The sequence below is a fragment of the Chlorocebus sabaeus genome, chromosome 15 (genome assembly GCF_047675955.1).
Source record: "Chlorocebus sabaeus isolate Y175 chromosome 15, mChlSab1.0.hap1, whole genome shotgun sequence".
Taxonomy (NCBI): domain Eukaryota; kingdom Metazoa; phylum Chordata; class Mammalia; order Primates; family Cercopithecidae; genus Chlorocebus; species Chlorocebus sabaeus.
Genome location: NC_132918.1, coordinates 49,120,024 through 49,142,066, shown reverse-complemented (window position 1 = coordinate 49,142,066; position 22,043 = coordinate 49,120,024). Strand labels below are relative to the sequence as shown.

The following is a 22,043-nucleotide window of genomic DNA, read 5'->3' as shown; positions in this document are numbered from 1 at the left end:
GGCCTTGTTCTTTTTTCACTTCTGCACGAGCCCTTCCATTTGACCAGTGTGTCCTAAACTTTATTCATTGAATGCTATCTTCATGAGTTTGCCTTCTCTGCATATTTCCTGATATTCTTTCAATGAACTCAGTTTTTAAAATACATATATGTAAAATCTTTAAATATGGAACGACTCACAAATTTGCATGTCATCCTGGCACGAGGGCCGTGCTAATCTTCTCTGTATCGTTCCGCTGTTAGTATATGTGCTGCCAAAGTGAGCACTTAATTTTTTGTAAAGACAAAGTGTTGCCCGGCCTGGTCCCAACTCCTGGGCTCAGGCGATCCTCCCATCTCAGCCTCTTGAAGTGCTGGGATTACAGGTGTGAGCCATCAACTCACTTTTTAAAACTTAAATTTAAGCAAATAATTACTGTCTGTGAAATATGGGTTTCATGTACTAATTCTTTTATATTCGCCACTTAAAGGAACATGTAAATATTGGGGGTTTTGTTTACCTAAAACCGTCTTTTATCTTTTTAGAGGGCATCAACTTCATTTTGGGAAACATTCCCCTATGTGCTGGAATTTTAAAGCTTTGATTTTGAACCAGAGTATGAATGGTGGAAGCTGCTTTAACTTGGAAATACCAGAGGAAAGGAGGGCTCATGGGATGGGTGGGTGCTGCCTGCTGAAATACCCGTGGCTTGGGCAAATTTATGTGTCCTGAATATGAGGATATTTGGCTATGTGCATGGCAAAGCTTGGGATCATACCCTTGCAAGAATAGTTGGTTTGTTCTTTAACCTGGCCAAACATGTATACACACACACATGCGTGCACATTTCATACATTTTATTTTCTTTTACAGGTTTGATCTTACTCTTCTACCTAGTTTTTTATGGGTTCCTGGCTGCACTCTTCTCATTCACGATGTGGGTTATGCTTCAGACTCTCAATGATGAGGTTCCGAAATACCGTGACCAGATTCCTAGCCCAGGTAATTATCTTGCAGTTGTGACTTTTTTTTTTTTTTTTTTTTTTTTTTTTTTTTTTGGAGACAGAGTTTTGCTCTTGTTGTCCAGGCTGGAGTGCAATGGTATGATCTCGGCTCACTGCAGCCTCCACCTCCTGGGTTCAAGCGATTGTCCTGCCTCAGCCTCCCAGGTAGCTGGGATTACAGGCATGCACCACCACGCCCGGCTAATTTTGTGTTTTTAGTAGAGAAGGGGTTTCACCACGTTGGCCAGGCTGGTCTCGAACTCCTGACCTCAGGTGATCCACCCACCTCGGCCTCCCAAAGTGCTGGGATTACAGGGGTGAGCCACCACACCCGGCCTAAACAGTCTTTGAATGCCAGCTCTCCCTTGGTGATTGGACATGACCCTTGTCCTCAGATGCTGGTAATTCTTAGAAAAGTAAGAAATAGTAATGTGCAGAACTTCAGTGTCTGTAATTCCAAAAACTGTAAACTAACTGCTAGAGATGACAGAGAAAGGAAGGTTCTACCTAGAGAAGAAGGTTCAGTCCTAGAGGAGCGGGATTTAGAGGGCAGGAGAGTGGGGAATCAGGCCAGGAAGGTGGGAGTCTAGCAGGTTTCTCTCTAGAGCAGCGGTTTTCAACCACTGGGTCATATGGCAGCATCTGGAAATATTTTTGGTTGTTACAGCTGGAGAGGGTACTGTGAGTAGAGGCCAGGGATGTTGCTAAACATCCTACAGTGCATAGGACAACCCCCACAACAGAGAATTAGCCCAAAATGCCAATAATGCCAAGATGGAAGCACCCTTATCTAGATCCTTGCTCACTGTATAGACTTCTGAGCTATATCACCAGCCAAACTGAACTAATTTCCTAACCGTTTTTTTTCCTAGAAGAACAATTTTTTCTAATGATTTCTTTTGTTTACACCTAATCTTAGTCTAAATATCCTGAATAACTCTTTTAAAACTCTTAGTGTATTGGAGCAAGGGTCAGAGATTAGCTCCGATGCTACTTTTCCCTCATCTCTCATTGTAGTCCTGTTTTTTTTCTACCTTAGACTAATTCTAAGATTATTCTTTACTTGCTATTTAAGTGATGTGACTTACCATTGAACATAGTCTCATCTGTTTCAAAACCACTGAACTCTGTTTATAATTGCATGAAATATGTAAGTATATGTGTTAAATATTTTTAAGTACAGTTTTAAACTGAGTTTCTTAAAATTATTTGTCGATTATTTTAGTAAAGTATTGTTAGTTTAAATAAATATATATGCATACACATGTACATATGTATATATTACATATGGGATATATTAAACATTTCCATATTTAATATAGCACATGTGTACATGTAATACATATATAATATGTATGTGTTGTATATTATATACATATAATATGTATTATATGTACATGTGTGATATATTAAGTATGGGAATGTTTGAAGACTAGAGAAAATTTTAGGATTGTTTTAAAGCCTATGTGCAAGGTTGAATTAATAATCTAGATCTAATGCTTTTTGTTTTGTTTTTTCGGTTTTTTGTTTGTTTGTTTGTTTTGTTTTTTTTGACATGGACTCTCGCTCTGTCGCCCAGGCTGGAGTGCAATGGCACGATCTCAGCTCACTGCAACCTCTGCCTCCCGGGTTCAAGCCATTCTCCTGCCTCAGCCTCCCAAGTAACTGGGACTACAGGCATGCGCCACCACACCCGCCTAATTTTTGTATTTTTAGTAGAGACGGGGTTTCACTATGTTGTCCAGGCTGGTCTCAACCTCCTGACCTCAAGTGATCTGCCCGCCTCGGCCTCCCAAAGTGCTGGGATTATAGGCGTGAGCCACTGCACCCAGCTAGTCTAATGCTTTTTAAACAAGGAAAGCTTATATTAAAGTTGGAAGCCTGATTGTTTCTTACAGATAAATCTACTTGCCTTTTCTTCATTAGTAAGTTTAAGCAACGTGGTCTGTATTACATGGGCATCGACTTCTGATAGGAATTGGTGGTGGTTATACTCCAAATTCAGTATGTGAAAACCATATTTTGATTACAGAGCAATATCTGCTATTGAAGGAAGAATATTTGCCATAAAGTTTAAAATGCATAGACGTTGTTCACTGAAAAGGAGTTAGCTGTCTTATGAATGTTTCCATACAGTTGTAATTTAAATGACAAAAGTACTTAGGTTTTGATTTGCTAAAATTTTTTTCTTTGTATTAATGGCACATTGACAAAACCTAAAAATGTTATTTGATTTTTTAAAAATGAATATAGAAAGTTCAAAGTAAAATTGCATCTTTTAAAAAGGAAGATTATAATTAACTGTAGATAATCAAATTTAGGGTTGGTTTCTAATCGGTAATGTCTGAGATGGTTTTGAAGGTTTGAATTCTTTTTAATTTTAGATGTCTGTGCCTTCATAATTAGAATTGGGAAGTTCTTGATGGTTTCAGCATACTGTCAACACAATTTTCCATGTAATTTGCTGAGATCTGCTTTTTAGAGATAAGAGTAAGGAAAAGAAGAGAAGGAAGTTTGATAATCTCTCCTTTTTATCTCTTTATAGGACTTATGGTTTTTCCAAAACCAGTGACTGCATTGGAATATACATTCAGTAGGTCTGATCCAACTTCTTATGCAGGGTACATTGAAGACCTTAAGAAGTTTCTAAAACGTGAGTATGTTTTCTTAGAGTAAGATCAGAGATTTTAATTATAGAAATTAGTACCAAATTGTGGCGCGGGCACGGTGACTCACACCTGTAATCCCAGCACTTTGGGAAGCCGAGGTGGGCAGATCACCTGAGGTCAGGAGTCTGAGACTAGCCTGGCCAACATGGTGAAACCCTGTCTCTACTAAATGTACAAAATTAGCTGGGTGTGGTGGCATGCGCCTGTAATTCTAGCTACTCCGGAGGCTGAGGCAGAAGAATCTCTTGAACCTGGGAAGCAGCGGTTGCAGTGAGCCGAGTTCGCGCCACTGCACTCCAGCCTGGGCAACAAGAGCAAAACTCTGTCTCAAAAAAAAAAAAAAGTACCAAGTTTGTGATTACATTTAGAGACATCATTCTTAGAATGTGTATTACCTTTTGGGCCGGGTGCGGTGGCTCACACCTGTAATCCCAGCACTTTGGGAGGCCAAGGTGGGTGGATCATGAGGTCAGAAGATCGAGACCATCCTGGCTAACACGGTGAAAAACCGTCTCTACTAAAAATACAAAAAATTAGCCAGCAAGGTGGCAGGTGCCTGTAGTCCCAGCTACTCGGGGAGCTGAGGGAGGAGAATGGCGTGAACTCAGGAGGCGGACGATGCAGTGAGCCAAGATTGCACCACTGTACTCCAGCCTGGGCGACGGAGCGAGACTCCGTCTCAAAAAAAAAAACAGCATGTGGAAGAATGTGTATTACCTTTTATTTCCTTCTGTTAAACAGACAACTGAGCAAGTGCATTTTGTAATTACTTGTGAGACTATTCTAACTATAGAAAGACACAGGGGCTTACTAATGGGCAGTAGATTTGATTTTTCTGCCTTTAATAAGTACACTAAGTTTCTTGAGATGTAACATTTATTCTGCATTAAAACTAAATATTTTAATTAATAGAGCAAATGTATATTGTATGAAATAGTTCCTCTGAGGACTTGGATCTTTTGCGTCCAATGTAGTGTTTGTGTCGGGGATGGGAAATGGTTTATTATTTTAAAGTTATGTCTGTGTCTGATTTTTAGTACATCAGTTTTTCAAAGTTACCAGTTTGTAACGTTGTTTGATAGCCATCCTAGCCCAACTTTTCCTCCTGTTTTGTTTGGCCGAGCCATTTATGTGAATGGTATTAACAGTCACATGAGTAATCATCGAATACCCTGGCCTGCTGGTTCGTGATCAGCTCATCTCTTCCTCAGCCACACACAACTGCAACTGCTCCCTAGAACATTACCTTGTCTCATCTCCCACCCCGTCTTCCCTTTCATGTAGCTTAATTCCATGGCTTGTATTTCATTTTTACTTTTACTGGTGTTCTAAAATCCCAGACCTGTCAGTCTTCATGTCACACCCTGTGGCAGAACCCCACTCCTGGATAAAGCCATATAATTACTGGATGTCGCTCATCCTTCTGTGCCCCTGCCCCTGAGCAGATACTGAGCAGGACTAATTAGCACTGTGAGTATTTGAGCACCTCCCTCAAATGGACTTGCTTCACTGCTTGGTAATTCTATGGAATTTCTCTGGATAATTCTCTGAAAGGATTATTTCCAGCTTTCAAGCCTTTAACCCCTTACCTTTTTCCTTATAACTCACTCTCTTCATATAACCTGATTTCTTGCTTCAAGAGATATAGAAGAACTCAGATGGGAGCTCCTCCAGTTTCCCCATTACCAGTAAAACAGATCTACAGTGGCAGCCATTTTATGTCACATTCCTCCTGCTCTGATCGGGGGCTGCCCTTCCTCTCACTTGAGGCCACCTGTGTCACTCCTGCTTTGGATCTCATCCTCTCTCAATGTCTAAGAAACATACTATGTACTCTCTCTTCTTGTGTGTATTTAGCCTTTCTGTCTTTATTGGATCCTTCCTATCAACTTGAAAAAAATCTTCAACTCTCTCCTATCTTAAACCAAAAGCTGCTTTTGATCCCACATTATCTACTATCTTCCTAATCTCTTTTCCTTGACAGTTAAATACGTATTATTTAAAAAAGACTTTTGTGAAAGTATTATCCATGGTTTAATAGCTAAAAAGGTCTGCAGTGAAGTGTTCCCTGCCCTCCTCCCTTCTAGCAGAAGTCCTATTAATTTATTCACATTTTTTGAGGGCCTGCTTTGTGGCAGGCACTCATTTGGGTTCCAACAATGAATAGAAGAAAAATTCCTGTCTTTCTGGAGCTTAGTCTCGTGGTGAATTAGAAGATAATATGTCCTGAGGGGGAAAATAAAGCAGAAAAAGGAGATAGGGTAAGTTAGGAAGGATTGTGGTTTTACATGCAGAGTGGTCTAGGAAAGCCTTATTGAAAGGGAACCTTGAGGGAAGAGCAGAAGGAGGTGAAAGAAGTAGGCATGGAAATGTCCAGCAGAGGAAGCAGTAGGTGCAAAGGCCCTGAGGCTTATGGTGCTGATGTGTTGAACATTCATCAAGGAAGCAAGAGGGGGTGAATGGAGTGAGCCAGGGGAGAGTAGTAGGAGATTGAGGTTAGGGAGTTAAAGGAGGTCCAGACTGTAGGTCCTTAGAACCCGTTGTTAAGTTCTTTGGCTTTTACAGTGACCATGATGGGGAATTTTAAGCAGTGAATAATAACATGATCTAATTCGGATTTTTTAAGGATCCTACGAGCAGCTCTTTGAAACTAGACTAGAAGGGGGAATTGGGGAAGCTAGTTAGGCTCTTACAGTAATCCAGGTAAGTGGAGACGGTGGCTTGGCAAGGGAGAGAGCAATGGAGTTTGTGAAAAATAGTCTGATTCTGGACACGTTTCTTTTCTCTTTCTTTCCTTTGTCTATTTGTCTGAGATGGGGTCTCTCTCTGTCACCCAGTGGCATAATCACAGCTCACTGTAGCCTCAGTCTCCTGGGCTCAGGTGATCCTCCTGTCTCAGCCTCTTGAGTAGTTAGGACTGCAGGCTCACATCATCACACCTGGCTAATTTTTTAATTTTTTGTAGAGATGGGGTCTCGCTGTGTTGCCCAGGCTGGTCTTGAACTCTTGGCTTCAAGTGATCCACCCACCTTGGCCTCTCAAAGTGCTGGGATTACAGGCATGAGCTACTGTGCCTGGCCTCTAGATATATTTTTGGTAGGGAATAATTTCATGCTTCTAAACTTTTTCTTACGGTGTTTTCCTTCTGTATCTGTAAATATTACACTTTTCCTGCTGGTTCTTGATTTTTTACTTCTATACATTATCACTTTATTATCACTTTTATACATTTTCTTTACTTAGTTCACAAGTCTCAGACCTTCCTCCCTTTCTTAATTGATTACTATTTTCAGTTTCATTATTGGTTGCTTTTTTATACCTGGTCTTTATATCTTCTTCTATCATCTGTAGATACTCTCTTCTGACTTCCTTATTTGTAAACTATCATTTGAGGTATTTTCTTGAGTCTCTTTTTTCTGGAAAACTACTTCCTGGAGCCCTTTCCCTCCTGCTGCAGTCTGTACTATTTCAACAGCCTTTTACTCCCAACTGTCCTTTGGGGAACTTCCTTTTACCACTTTCTTTTGTTGGACCCACTGTTTCTTGGCTCTTGCCCTGCCCTTTTTTTTTTTTTTAATTTTAATTTTTCTCTTAATTTACTCCTTAGTTTTGATGGAGTACATTCTCAGGTAATTTTATAAGAAAAGACACCGGAAATGTAAATTTGGACCCTTTTGTTTCTGAAAATGTCTTGTTTCTGCCTTTATATTTACTAGTGTACCTCCATGTAGAACTCAGTTCTTTGTATTTGCCTTTTTTCTTCTCTGAAAGTTTTTCATTTTCTTTTTCAGTTTTCTCTATCTCTTTTGGGTTCTAAAATTTCTGTCTGGATCTCTGTCTCTAAAATATTTTGCTGAGACTTGATTGCAGGTCTCTCAGGATGAAGACTTAAGTTCTTCAGTTCAGGGAAATTATCCTCTGTTACCACTTTGATAATTTCTTCAACTTAATTTTCTGGTTTTCTCTTTCTAGAACTATTCTGTTTGTTGTGTCTTAGACCTCTTGTTTTCTCTTATTTTGTTTTGACTTAATTAGACTTTCTGGGGGATTTACTTTAATTTTCAACTCTTTTTTTGTTTCTTAAAACATTCAACTGCTGTTGATCCTTATGTGCTCCTTTTTCATGTTTGAAAGATACTATATCTGGTTAAAGCATAATGTCTTCTCTGTTTTTTTCCTGCAGATACTAATTGGACCTAAAGTTTTATTTTGTTCCAATTATCTCTTTCCTTTAGGGTCATTCATTCCTCCTGTTATCTTGGTCTTTTTTTTTTTTTTTTTTTCCTTCATTGAGACAGTCTTACTCTGTTGCCCAGGCTGGAGTGCAATGGCTTGATCTCAGCTCACTGCAACCTCACCTCCTGAGTTCAAGTGACCCTCATGCCTCAGCCTTCCAAGCAGCTAGGATTACAGGCTTGCGCCACCACACCTGGCTAATTTTGGTATTTTTAGTAGAGACAGGGTTTCACCATGTTGGCCAGGCTGGCCTCGAACTCCTGGCCTCAAGTAATCTGCCCATCTCAGCCTCCCAAAGTGCTGGGATTTCAGGCATGAGCCATTGCACTTAGGCTTTGGTCTTTCTTATTTTAGGCTTTCTTCAGATGCATAGGGCTCTTTGGTTACTCTGGGTTCAATGACCTTTCTATGTTCCCATCATGCCTTCTGCATAATCTAACTGGTCGTCATACAGTTCCTTACACTTAATAGTATGGAAGTGGAAGTCAGCATAATGAAAAAAATACGAAAGGTCACTGATGAACTGACCTAAACCAGCAGAGTCTATGCAGTAGAAGCCCTTGGGGAAATTGGTGAAGGACTTACATTTTTTTGCAAAGTGTTGAGTGTCATGATGCCATTTTGTTATAAAGTTTATCTCTACCCCCACAAAATACCTGAATCATTATTTGCTTTTAAATGAGTACATAGTTCCCACAGTAACCTAGTTTCAAATAAGCATAAGATGAAACCAAACATTTTGACAGTGATTTTTTTCCCCCCAAGGTAAAGACTTTACACTTCCTTTTTGAGGCATACTCTTTGAAATTTGGTTCTTATTTTGGTTGAATTCAATACCTTTTTCTGGTACCAATTGCACCCACACACCAATAGTTCTTAATGAGGCACTGTTATATCTTAATTATTTATTAGTAAGTGATGTTCACTAGATTAAGCTCATTGAGGGCAGGGATCACATCAGGCTTGCTCACTGTGTGCCTCTTGGACTAAACACTGCTGAGTACAGAGCAGAATTGTATTGTCTGTTGCATATTTCTCCTCCCTCTTCCCTCCCATTGCCAAGTTCTAACCATTTTACTCCTTTATCACTTTAGACTCCATCTCTGCTAAAAACCCCCTTCTATGAGCTAGTTGTCTCTCACCTGGGCTGTTTTAATAGTCTCCTAACTCATTTTCCGGGTCCCTTCTTTTTCCCTTCTGGACTGACCCCACAGAGAAGTCAGAGTTAATTTCATAAGTATGTTCATACTATCCACTTGCCCTGGTTTGAAATATTTTAGTGGATTGTTAATTGCTGTTTGGCAGAACACTCACCCGCACCCCTCAAAATTCTTTAACACAGTTTACAAGACTGTGTGGTCTGGCTTCTACCTTCCTTCATTGGAAGTGCTTCTTCTAGCTTCATTAACTACCACATTCCCTTCTGCATTCAGCTCAGTTGCTTTTTTTTTTTTTTTTTTTAAGTGTAGGTTGTCATAACACTATGTCTTCATACCTCTGCAATTCTGATTTTATACTCACTTAATGTCTGTCTTCCCCACAAAACCGTAAGCTCCATGAGGGCAGCAGCAGTGCCTTTTTACATCCTCTCCATTGTATCAACAAGCATGCAGAAGGCATTCAGATAATGCTTTAACCATGGCTGGTACTGCCACCTAATGGTGACAGAAGAGATGGATCTATAATCCAGTTTGTATGATTATTGAAATGCAGTAACTTTAGAGCACTAGTTAGCTGTTAAAAGGTAAAGGGGCAAACTTAACATTCTTTCCTAAAGTTATCTGGTAATTGACATTGCTGTTTTTGTCTTTGAAGAACATTTTCCAAAGGTTTATATATTCCTGGTTGTTTTTAATACCTTTTTTGGCTGATCTAGTGCACATTATGTTTCCTTTTTAGCGTATACTTTAGAAGAACAGAAGAACCTCACAGTCTGTCCTGATGGAGCACTTTTTGAACAGAAGGGTCCAGTTTATGTTGCATGTCAGTTTCCTATTTCATTACTTCAAGCATGCAGTGGTATGAATGATCCTGATTTTGGCTATTCCCAAGGAAACCCTTGTATTCTTGTGAAAATGAACAGAGTACGTACATATTTTACCTCTGCTGCTGCTTTTTTTCTAGTATTCTCTTTTAAGGAGGCAACTATTTTTAGATTGTTTGGGTTGGGTTAATGGTAAATAACTTATTAAAAGTTATCATTGGGGGGGTAGCTTGCTTTAAAGGCTAGCAGTAATGTTTATTACTCACTGGAAGAAAGTTTATATGGCAAAAAAAAGAGAGGTTCATAGATTAATCATGGAGTAAGGAGTTAAAGTAACTTAAACTTTTCTTCTTTGGAAACACCTACATGCATTTCACCAGATTAATGCTCCAAGGGGCAAGTGTTCTCCTTGTCATAACCAAAGCAGAGTCTTGTTAGGGTGCAGTGCTCATCTTTGAATCCTGTGTTGTGAAATAATTTAAAATTCTGCAGACTCCATAAAGTTTAAGCTTATTTAACTTTTTTTAAATACTCAGTAGCGAAGCATAGTTTTATAGTATATGTATATGTGTATGTAATTAAGTAACAGAAATACAAATAAATCCCATTCTAACGAGTTCAGTGGGATGTTGCACTTGTATCCAAAGTAGCAGCATTTTGCTGTTTTACAGAAGGGCTCCCTGAATTGTATAGTAATGAGCAAAGAAAGAAGCTAATGAATTAGGGTCATTGTGCAACAGAACCTGATAACAGCTTTTCTTGAGTCACAAAGTGATCCCTAGCCCCCGTGCCTTGCTGCTCTGTAAATGTACTTCAGAGTTGTATTCTGATGCACTTACTGTTTTGAGGCCTGTAAGGTCTGAGTGAAGTCATTCCTGGTCATTCAAACAGGTGTAGACTTCTCAAAATCATGAGTTTGTAAGTCATCATTGGTGAGCAAATTGCCACCAGCCTTAATAAAAGTAAAACTTGAGTCTTTTGAAGTTGGTACTGCTAAATAAGGAGCTTCCCTGTAGGGAGAACCAGCTAGGCCCTGAGGTGCCCAGACTGACACCCCTCCAGCCTCTCCTTCATCCCTTTGGGAGGCCTTGGATAACTGACAGCTTCCAGATTGTCCCATAGCATTCTAGGTGCTCAGTAAATGACTAGTGGGATGTTTCAACTAGACTTTATTCAGAAGTAAGAAATGAAGTTAACAAAGTAAGCTGAAAGTAATGTGAAACTAGATCTAGTTTATAAAATGAATTAAGTTTGTTTTAACAGAGATGCCTTTTGTAATCCCAGTCTACTAGAAGTATCCTCACAACATCTAGGTTGCTGAAAATTTGTTCCCAGTAGAAAGCCAGGAGAGGATCAACCTCTGGGGTTTGTTTTCTTTCCCAAGATGGCCTCTTAGAATGATAATGGTCTGAGACCATACTTGCTGATGACTCAGGGCCTGGCTTTGGCAGGAGGACAGCATCAGACACAGGAATCAGTGATGAGATGAGCTTATGCAGTGTAGCAGGGGGTTTCATACCAGTACAGTTCCCAGTTAGCACTATTGACATTATTATTAGGTCACAACAATACTTGCCTTTTGAGAGCAATATTTAGATTTTACATGCATTCACATGGAAACTGCATATAAATTCAGAATGCCAAAAAATTACCTCACAAAATGTATAAATATGTTAGGATTCAGTTCTGTCACCTACATACATGAAAGGAGTCTTAAAATAGGGCTCTGCCAGGGCGTGCCTTTTGGGGAGCAGATGGGTTGTGAGATACAGTGAGGCTCAGTGGGGCCCTCATGGAAATATGGAGAGTGTGACCTAATACAGTTTTGTGAAGAACAGTTAATTATTGTGCCTCTGCAGTTCTTATTATTTACATTAAATTATTTGTTCATATAAATACTGATAATTAGATTTAAGGGTTTCTGTTTGTTTGTTATTTTAAGGGTAGCAAAGGGTACTTTTGTTTCAGTTAAATCTTTGGTAATTGATTTGTTTTCTAAATTGTCCAGGACAGTAATAAGATACCTGATTGCTGAAGTTATTTTATTTAAAAGTTCATTTTAATCCCCTCAAATAAGATTAAAGTAAAAGGCAGATGTAACTCACTGGGTTAATATACAGTTGGTGTTAATCTCAAGGTCTTCATCCCTTGTCCCCAGCAACAGAGGGAGGAAGTTCCATTGCATACTTACGTGATGTTTAAATTTATCACTATTTCTTAACCTTAGATAATTGGATTAAAGCCTGAAGGAGTGCCAAGGATAGATTGCATTTCGAAGGTTAGTATTCAAAAAATAACTCCTGTTAAATCTTTGATGTTTCTTAAAATACTTTAAAAGTCTAAGGATTTAGTCGTCTTTTTTCTTCCCTGTCACATTTTAAAGTCCTTTGTAGTGCCTTAGAATAAAATGCCACCAACCTTTTTGAGAGTAGTCTTTCTCTTCCTTAATGATAATTCAGAAAGACATTTTCCATGTGTATTTGATTTTGCACACATTGCCTTTATTTTCACATATACCATATTTCATCAATTCTAAGATTTACCTTTTTTCTGCCAGCTCAGTAACACTGAAATTGGGATTACCCTTATAATTGATGGTGTCTTAATACTGTATCATGACATTTTTCTCTTTCTTAATAGTTTGTTAGTTGGCATGCTAGCTATCAATGCTATCTGAGATTTAATGAAATATGGTACATTTTCCTTAAGGTAGAAGCATTATTTATCTCCCCTGTCCCTGCTTAATTTTTTTTCCAGAATACTGTGCAGTTTTCATCTCATAACTTTCTTTTGTTTTCTCTCCATGCTGCAAATGCCACTAAGACAAATAATGTAAAAGATGGGTAAGAGTTCTGAGGAGACATTAAGTTCTAAACTTATCATTGTGCTAAATATTAACATTTCAACTCCGATAGTAGGACAGAAATATTTTACTTAAAATGTTACATTGAAATCACTTTTAAAGTTGTGAAAAAAAAAAATTCTTTTTACTGTTAATGGGCTTCTTATTTGGGCAGAAACTTCTTGCTCAGTGGCTCTCAAACGATCGTTCATCAGAATCACGTTGGCTTGTTGGGCTCCATTCCTATAGTTTCTGACTCAGTAGGTCTGAGATGCCCAAAATTTGCATTTTCTTTTTTTCTTTTTTTGTTTTTGTTTTTGAGACAGAGTCTCACTCTGTCACCCAGGCTGGAGTGCACTGGCGTGATCTCGGCTCACTGCAAGCTCCGCCTCCCGGGTTCACGCCATTCTCCTGCCTCTAAGTAGCTGGGACTACAGGCGCCCGCCACCACGGCAGGCTAATTTTTTGTGTGCTTTTTTTTAGTAGAGACAGGGTTTCACCGTGTTAGCCAGGATGGTCTCAATCTCCTGACCTCGTGATCTGCCCGCTTACAGGCATGAGCGACCGCGCAGGCCCAAAATTTGCATTTCTAACTAAAGTTTCCAGGTGATGCTGATGCTGCTGGTCTGAGGCACACATTTTGAGAACTCCCGATTTGGAGTGTCCTTACTAATATTTTAAGAGTATTCACTATTTAGAGTAGCATAAAAAGCCAGGAAGTTTATGGTTTCTCATCTGGGTTGAAATTATGTGTGTGTGTGACCACTGGCAATTCACTTTACCTCTTTATGCCACAGACAGCTCAGGGGGAAACTTGTACAAAAGGCCAGAGTCGGCCGGGCGCCGAGGCTCACGCCTGTAATCCCAGCACTTTGGGAGGCCAAGGCGGGCGGATCACGAGGTCAGGAGATGAGACCATCCTGGCCAACATGATGAAACCCCGTCTCTACCAAAATACAAAAAATTAGCCGGGCGTGGTGGCATGCGCCTGTAGTCCCAGCTACTCAGGAGACTGAGGCAGGGGAATCGCTTGAACCGAGGGGGCGGAGCTTGCAGTGAGCTGAGATCACACTTCTGCACTCCAGCCTGGCGACAGAGCCAGACTCTGTCCCAAAGAAAAAAAAAAAAAAAAAAGCAAGCCAGAATCTCACTTAAAACCAGATACCACATCTAAGCTGGGCTTTTCTTTTCTTTCTTTCTCTTTCTTTCTTTCTTTCTTTTCTTTCTTTCTTTCTTTCTTTTCTTTCTTTGTTTCTTTCTTTCTTTCTTTCTTTCTTTCTTTCTTTCTTTCTTTCTTTCTTTCTTTTTTTTTTTTTTTTTTTTTTTTTTTTTTTTATGGGAACGGAGTCTTGCTTTGTCGCCCAGGCTGCAGTGCATTGGTGCGATCTCGGCTCACTGCAAGCTCCGCCTGCCGGGTTCACACCATTCTCCGTCCGCAGGCTCCCGAGTAACTGGGACTACAGGCATGAGCCACCTCACCCTGCTCATTTTTGTATTTTTTAGTAGAGACGGGGTTTCACCACGTTAGCCAGGATGGTCTCCGTCTCCTGACCTCGTGATCCGCCCGCCTCGGCCTCCCAAAGTGCTGGGATTACAGACATAAGCCACCACGCCCGGCTGAGCTTTACTTGATACATTCTTATAAAAATCTAGTGGGCAGCATATATTGTCAGCTCTCAGAACATTATAGCTACAGGATACATTTAGAAAAAATGTTGGGTAACCCTTTATGAGCCTCAGGGCTTGCTCACAAAGCTTTCTGGTAGGAAGTTCTTGGGGCTTGGGTGCTAGGCTTCAGCTGGGTAGAAGTGCTAATTTCATGACAGTGCGCCTGTATACAGGAGCCTGTGAACAGGCTGCATGGATTAGCTTGTATGGAATCCTGGGTCTACAAAGCCAATATCACCTGAAAGGAAAACACTTTCAAGCCAGAAGCGCAAAAGCTTTAAATTATTTTCCTAAGCTTTATATTGTGTAAGCCTTTGGCCAGTATAAACAATTCCATATACCTCTTCCCTTAAGATGTGTGTGTTTTGTTTTTTTGTTTTTTTGTTTTTTTGTTTTTTTTTTTGAGAGGGAGTCTTTCTCTGTTGCCCAGGCTGGAGTGCAGTGATGCGATCTCGGCTCACTGCAACCTTCGCCTCCCGGCTTCAGGCAATTCTCCTGCCTCAGCCTCCCGAGTAGCTGGGACTACAGGCACGAACTACCACGCCTGGCTAATTTTTTGTATTTTAGTAGAGACGGGGTTTTACCATGTTGGCCAGGATGGTCTTGATCCCCTGACCTTGTGATCTGCCTGCCTCGGCCTCCCAAAGTACTGGGATTACAGGCGTGAGCCACCACGCCCGACCCCCTTAAGGTTTTAAATGCATTTTTCTTGTTGTTTATCTATTATGTATCCTTCGCTTCTAGAATAGTTGGGTGGAGTGTTAATGAAAAATCCAGATTTAATGATTCCGATTTCAGTTAGCTTTCCCTTCTGCTTTGGAGAGATGTGTGTGAAGTACATAAAATAATCAAAGCAGATGGGTTTTAAATTTTATTTATTTAGTTGTGGAATTTTTTTTTTTTTTTTTTGCTTTTAGAAAAACACAAAAGTGGAAGAAATGTTTGTAAAATCTGGCATTTTATCCCTGGGCTAGTTGCAAGTAACAAACCAGTTAGAACCCATAAATTTTAGAGATGTGGCTCTCCAGAACAGAAGGAAGCATTTACTGCATATCATAATTGCAATTTGCTATTAGATTTGTCTGTATCAAGTGTTCTTTAAATTCTTTAGTTCTTTTTTGTAATACGTATGTCTTTTATTTGTCTTGTATTGATTTTGTTCTGCCTTAATTGCTTTTATACAAGTTAGAGTCCTGAAAATACAAACACTGACCATACTTGGAGGTGCTTTTTTTTTTTCTCTCTCTCTCCGTAGAGACAGGGTGTCACCATGTTGCCAGGCTGGTCTTGAACTCCTAGCCTCAAGCAATCCACCCGCCTCTGCCTTTGAAAGTGCTGGGATTACAGGCGTGAACCACCGCAGGTGGCCAAGGTGGCCCTATATATCACCTTAAAAGATGATTCTTGCAAAAGGTGTAATGTTCATATTTATGACATTTTTTTCCCAGTATTTTATTTTATTATGAAAATGAATCATATTAAGAAAATCAAAAGTGGGAAGAAACAAAATGCATTATTTTTTAAACTCCATTTTGTTTTGGTGGAACTTAGTGACCATCAGTAGGTTCTTAGAGTGAGTTGTTCATAGTTTACAATATGATACTATTGCCCGGCACGGTGGCTCACACCTGCAATCCCAGCACTTTGCGAGGCCAAGGTAGGCGGATCACCGGAGGTCAGGAATTCGAGACCAGCCTGGCCAACATGGCGAAACGCTGTCTCTACTAAAAATTAAAAAATGGCCTGACGTGGTGGCATGTGCCTGTAATCCCAGCTACTCGGGAGGCTTAGGCAAGAGAATCACTTGTACCCAGGAGGCAGAGGTTGCAGTGAGCCATGATTGTGCCACTCTGCTCTATCCTATGCAACAGAGCGAGACTCCATTTCAAAAAGAAAAAAAACATGATGTTATTCATATACTTAGAAAATTATGACATATATGCTTCACCCTGAGTATCTCATTGTTCAGATACTCATTTTAATATTTCACAATTTCTAAATGTTTATTTTCACAGAAGGTATAAATTAAAAGATTAAGAAAAATCCTGCCAAGAGCATGGTTTAGGCCCACACTGAGAGAGCAGCTGAGCATCTGCCACACCTGGTGGTCTTGAGCACCTGGCTTAACTCTGAGCCCCAGTGCCCTGCTCTGTCATTGATGCTGCCCACTAAGACTTGTTAGGCCTGAAGGAGGGAAGTGTAAGCTGAGTGTGGTATCTGGTGGGAAACACCGGGCTGGGCATGGTGGCTCATGCCTATAATCCCAGCAGTTTGGGAGGCCGAGGCAGGCAGATCACTTGAGGTAAGGAGTTCAAGACCAGCCTGGCCAACATGACAAAACCCCGTCTCTACTAAAAATACAAAAATTACCCATGCGTGGTGGCACACACTTGCAATCCCAGCTATTCAGGAGGCTGAGGCAGGAGAATCACTTAATCACTTGAACCCGGGAGGAGGAGGCTGCAGTGAGCCGAGATCGGGCCATTGCACTCCAGCCTAGGCAACAGAATGAGACCTCTGTCTCAAAGGAAAAAAAAGAAAGAAAAAGAAAGAAAACACACTCCAAGGTACTCTAAACTGTTTCTCAAAGAAAAACCTTTTTTTCATTTTGGGGAAATGCGTTCTGTAAATGAAGGTCATATATTAAGGTAAAATAGGTTCAACAAAAGCAATTAATGCAGAAAAGCACTGATATCAAAGTGACTAGTTTTTCTCTAATATAAAATGTTATCTTTGATTTTAAGCTTATTTTTTAAGTTAAAGAGTACAAATGAAGTGTGGAGTTTGAGTAGTGACTGAAAATTGCTTTTGCGATTTCTCCTAGCATTGTTACTTCCTGCCTTTTCCAAATATTCTTCATCTGGATCATTAGAGCTTGTCTGGTGGGTGGGGCGCATCACCACTCTGTGCTTTGTGCTGTCTGGCCGGTGCCTTTCATCTGTTTCTTATCCCACCCCACAGCCATATGCTGCTTCATAATGAAACGAAATAAGCAGAATCTACAACTCCTTAGAGTGGATTCTTAGTTTTGTTTTATGCTGTTTCATGTGTGCTTTCAACCCTGTCTCAAAAAATTTTTTTAATATATAGATATAAAATTCAAGTATTTAATAATGTTTTATTGTAACTAGTGCTCCGTAAACCCAGCACTGATTTTAATCATTGTGGTCCGTTTGCTACTACTCAGTCTGTGTTAAAGTTAACTCATTAGAATTAGGCCCATTTGGAAAGTGTTACATGCGAATTTTCATAAATTGCTAATTTATCATGAATGATACTAGAAATAACTAATAGCATGAATGAATTGGATTATAGGTGGTGCTTGATTTATATGTCGATAAGCATGGAATATGTTTATATGTGTTGGTAAACATGGAATTCTAGTAGACAAGTAATACTTAATGATTTGTATATGCTCATAAATTTATCCCTGAGAAATACAGTATTTAAATTTGTCGAGGAGAGTTTTGCTGGGAGTACGTTAAGTTTTCCCTCGTGCTTCCCTCTGGTTGCAGTTCTGGTTGTTAATCACATGAAACTGACACCTGCTGTCTCCCAGGCCTGAGTGCTGCATTCTAGGTTGGCGCCTCGTGGTGGCCATTGCTTTCCAGTCTGGAAGCACAGTATTTTCTTCATTTCAGGAAAACACTGGTCCCAAACCTGCTGGTGCATTCCTGCTGTTAGTAGGTAGAAAGGCTGGCATTTGGTATTTGGAGGGCAGGTAAGATTTTACAGGAGTACATGAGTGGAACTGGCTATAATTAAGAAGGGACTCTCATGAAAAAGAGTATAGAGTGTATCTGGAAGCATAAGAATCAGGATAGTTCATGTGGAAGGGTTTAGTTAGATAATATTTGCAATCAAGATGAGTTAAGTTTCTTCTCAGAAGTACACTTGAATGATAATATAGTTGGAGCAGCATTGTAGTTTCTCCAAACTGTTCATGATTGATACTGCTTTAATTATAAACATAGTTTTTAGAAATTCTTTTTGTGACCCTAAAGAGGATTTCTTTTGTTTTCAACTTTAGAATGAAGATATACCAAATGTAGCAGTTTATCCTCATAATGGAATGATAGACTTAAAATATTTCCCATATTATGGGAAAAAACTGCATGTAAGTATTTAGAAGTTCGTATGTGGTAATTACTCTTGGGAAGCTGGAGCATGTCTGGGGTAGGTAGACCCAAGCCCTGTTTAATTTGTGCATCATCTCTTCAGGTTTTGTTTTATTTTAATGATGATGGTAAATGGAATTCCCACATCTACAATTCAGAACACAGAACCCAAGCAGATAAATTAAAGTTAGATGATTATTTCTAAAATGTCATTTTCTTTTTCAATATAGAGGTAGTAGTATATGCTTATGTAGAGAAAGTAGAAAAGTACTTAAAAAGAAAATCAAGGCTGGGTGCGGTGGCTTACTCCTGTAATCACAGCACTTTGAGAGGCCAAGGAGGGCGGATCACCTGAGGTCAGGAGTTCGAGACCAGCCCAGTCAACTTGGTGAAACCCTCTCTCTACTGAAAATACCAAAATTAGCTGGGTGTGGTGTCGTGTGCCTATAGTGCCAGCTGCTCAGGAGGCTCAGGCAGGAGAACCGCTTGAACCCAGGAGGTGGAGGTTGCAGTGAGCCAAGATTGTACCACCACAGTCCAGGCTGGGTGACAGAATGGGATTCTGTCCTCACCGACCCCCCCACCCCCCCCAAAAAAAATAAAATCAAGGCCAGGCACCATGGCTCATGGCTGTAATCCTGGCACTTTGGGAGGCCGAATCGGGCAGATCACGAGGTCAAGAGGTGAAGACCATCCTGGCGAACATGGTGAAACCCTGTCTCTACTAAAAATTACAAAAAATTAGCCGGGCATGGTGGCGGGCACCTGTAGTCCCAGCTACTCAGGAGGCTGAGGCAGGAGAATGGCATGAACCTGGGAGTTGGAGGTTGCAGTGAGCCGAGATCGTGCCACTGTACTCCAGCCTGGGCAACAAAGAGACTCCATCTCAAAAAAGAAAAAAAGAAAACCAAAAGCTCATTGCAGCTGGGTGCGGTGGCTCACGCCTGTAATCGCAGCATTTTGGGAGGCCGAGGTGGGCAGATCACCTGAGGTCAGGAGTTCTAGACCAGCCTGACTAACACGGTGAAACACCATCTCTACTGACGATACAGAAATTAGCCAGGCATAGTGGTGGGTGCGTGTAATCCCAGCTACTCGGGAGGCTGAGGCAGGAGAATCACTTCAACCTAGGAGGCAGAGATTGCAGTGAGCCAAGACTGCACCATTGCACTCCAGCCTGGGCGAGAAAGCAAGACTCTGTCTCAAAAAAAAAAAAAAGTTAGTGGACTAATGAGTTACCATAGGAGTGGGACTAGCGGCTTTATAAGAAGAGGAGGAGAGACCTGAGCTGGCAGCATGCTCAGCCCCCTGGCCATGTGATGCCTTGCACCACCTCAGCACTCTGTTGAAAGTCCCCAGCAGCAAAGAAGGCTCTCACCAGATGCAGCTCCTTGATCTTGGCCTTCTCAGCCTCCATTAACTGTAAGAAATAAATTCCTTTCTTTATAAATTACCCAGTTTCAAGTATTGTGTTATAAGCAACAGAAAACAAAGACGATAACCATAGTACAGTTAACAAAGGAAGGTAACATATAGTACTCTTATGAATCTGTAGACTTCATTGAAAATCCATCAGTTGTTGCAGTAATATTCTTTAGAGTGAAGGACAAGAGTGTTTTCGTGATCCAAGATGTCACACTGTTAATATGTTTAGCAACCTATAGTCTGGAATATTTCCTCAGTCTGTTCATGCCTTTGTACTCTTCAAGAATAAGTACAGGCCTTTTATGACTTATTTTATGTTCATTATTTTGAGTTTGATGGTTTTTCATGATTAAATATAGGTTGTGCATTTTGGCATGAGTGCCTCAGAAGAAATGTTGAGTTCTCAGAGTGTCAGGAGGGACATGGTATCATTTCGTTCCATTAATGGTGATATTACCTTGATTGCTTGGTTAAGGTGGTGTCAGCCAGGTTTCTACAATATAAAGTTACTTTTTTTCCTCCGTCATCAATAAGTATCATGTGAGGAGAAAATAAAAAAGCTCGTTACTGCCTGGCCCGGTGGCTCACGCCTGTAACCCCAGCACTTTGGGAGGCTGAGGTGGGCGGATCACCTGAGGTCAAGAGTTCGAGACCAGCCTGACCAACATGGAGAAACCCCGTCTCTACTAAAAATACAGAATTAGCTGGGCATGGGGGCACATGCCTGTAATCCCAGCTACTTGGGAGGCTGAGGCAGGAGAATCCCTTGTACCTAGGAGGCAGAGGTTGCAGTGAGCCTAGATCGTGCCATTGCACTCCAGCTTGGAGAAAAAGAACAAATCTGTCTCAAAATAAATTAACTTAATAAATAACAATAAATAATAATAAAATCTTTTAAGTTCCATAAAGTAGAAATACATTACAATTACAATCAATACATTGTGATTACAATGCAATAAAACTAAAAATTATTAAAAAGACCCTTCTATATGGGGGGAGGGAAAAGTGGAAACTGTCTCTTAAACAACTTACAGATGAAAAGGTAAATTAAAATCAAGATTATAGAATATTAAAAATTAAGGCCGGGCACAGTGACTCATGCTTGTAATCCCAGCACTTTGGGAGGCTGAGGTGGGCGGATCACGAGGTCAGGAGTACGAGACCAGCCTGACCAACATGGCGAAACCCTGTCTCTACTAAAAATACAAAAATTAGCTGGGCATGGTGGCACCCTCCTGTAATCCCAGTTACTCAGGAGGCTGAGGCAGGAGAATCGCTTGAACCCGGGAGGCAGAGGTTGCAGGGAGCCGAGATTGCACCATTGCACTCCAGCCTGGCAACAGAGTGCAATGTCTCAAAAAAAAAAAAAGGCTGGTGCGGTGGCTCACGCCTATAATCCCAGCACTTTGGGAGTCCGAGATGGGTGGATCACCTGAGGTCAGGAGTTCTCGACCAGCCTGGCCAACTTTAGTAACAATGGCAAAGCCCTGTCTCTACTAAAAATATAACAATTAGCTGGGTATGGTGGTGGGCACCTATGATTCCAGCTACATGGGAGACTGAGGCAGGAGAATCGCTTGAACCTGGGAGGTAGAGGTTGCAATGAGCTGAGATGGTGCCACTGCACTGCAACCTGGGCAACAGACTCCATTTCAAAAAAGAATATTAAAAAATAATGATAAGGGTAGGGGGTGCGGTGGCTCACGCCTGTAATCCCAAGCCCTTTGGGAGTCTGAGGTAGATGAATCACGAAGTCAGGAGATCGAGACCATCCTGGCCAACATGGTGAAACCCCGTCTCTATTAAAAATACAAAAGTTAGCTGGGCGTGGTGGCGGGTGCCTGTAATCCCACCTACTTGGGAGGCTGAGGCAGGAGAATCACTTGAACCTGGGAGTCAGAGGTTGCAGTGAGCCGAGATTGTGCCACTGCACTCCAGCCTGGGTGACAGAGCAAGACTGCGTCTCACCAAAAAAAAAAAGTAATAATAGGCTGGGTGTGGTGGCTAGGATCATGCCTGTAATCCCAGCACTTTGGGAGGACAAAGCAAGAGGATCACTTGAGTTCAGGGGCATGAGCTGTCACACATAGCCAACATTTTTATCAGTAATTACAGGTA

At 40.8% G+C, this 22,043-nt stretch overlaps 1 protein-coding gene and 1 non-coding gene across 2 annotated transcripts in view; one reads left to right on the top strand and one right to left on the bottom strand.

Annotated features, from left to right (window-relative positions):
• The window catches only part of ATP1B3 (ATPase Na+/K+ transporting subunit beta 3), a 50,635-nt gene that overhangs the window by 27,482 nt on the left and 1,110 nt on the right, over positions 1-22,043 (top strand). Inside the window, exons 2-6 of the mRNA XM_008008866.3 lie at positions 853-981; positions 3,529-3,636; positions 9,788-9,972; positions 12,100-12,150; positions 18,413-18,499. Of these exons, the coding sequence (XP_008007057.2) occupies positions 853-981; positions 3,529-3,636; positions 9,788-9,972; positions 12,100-12,150; positions 18,413-18,499 (560 nt within the window). The remainder of the gene's footprint in view (positions 1-852; positions 982-3,528; positions 3,637-9,787; positions 9,973-12,099; positions 12,151-18,412; positions 18,500-22,043) is intronic.
• On the bottom strand, positions 160-266 carry LOC119625985 (U6 spliceosomal RNA). The gene has a single exon (XR_005242198.2). It is a non-coding gene; the product is annotated as a U6 spliceosomal RNA (small nuclear RNA).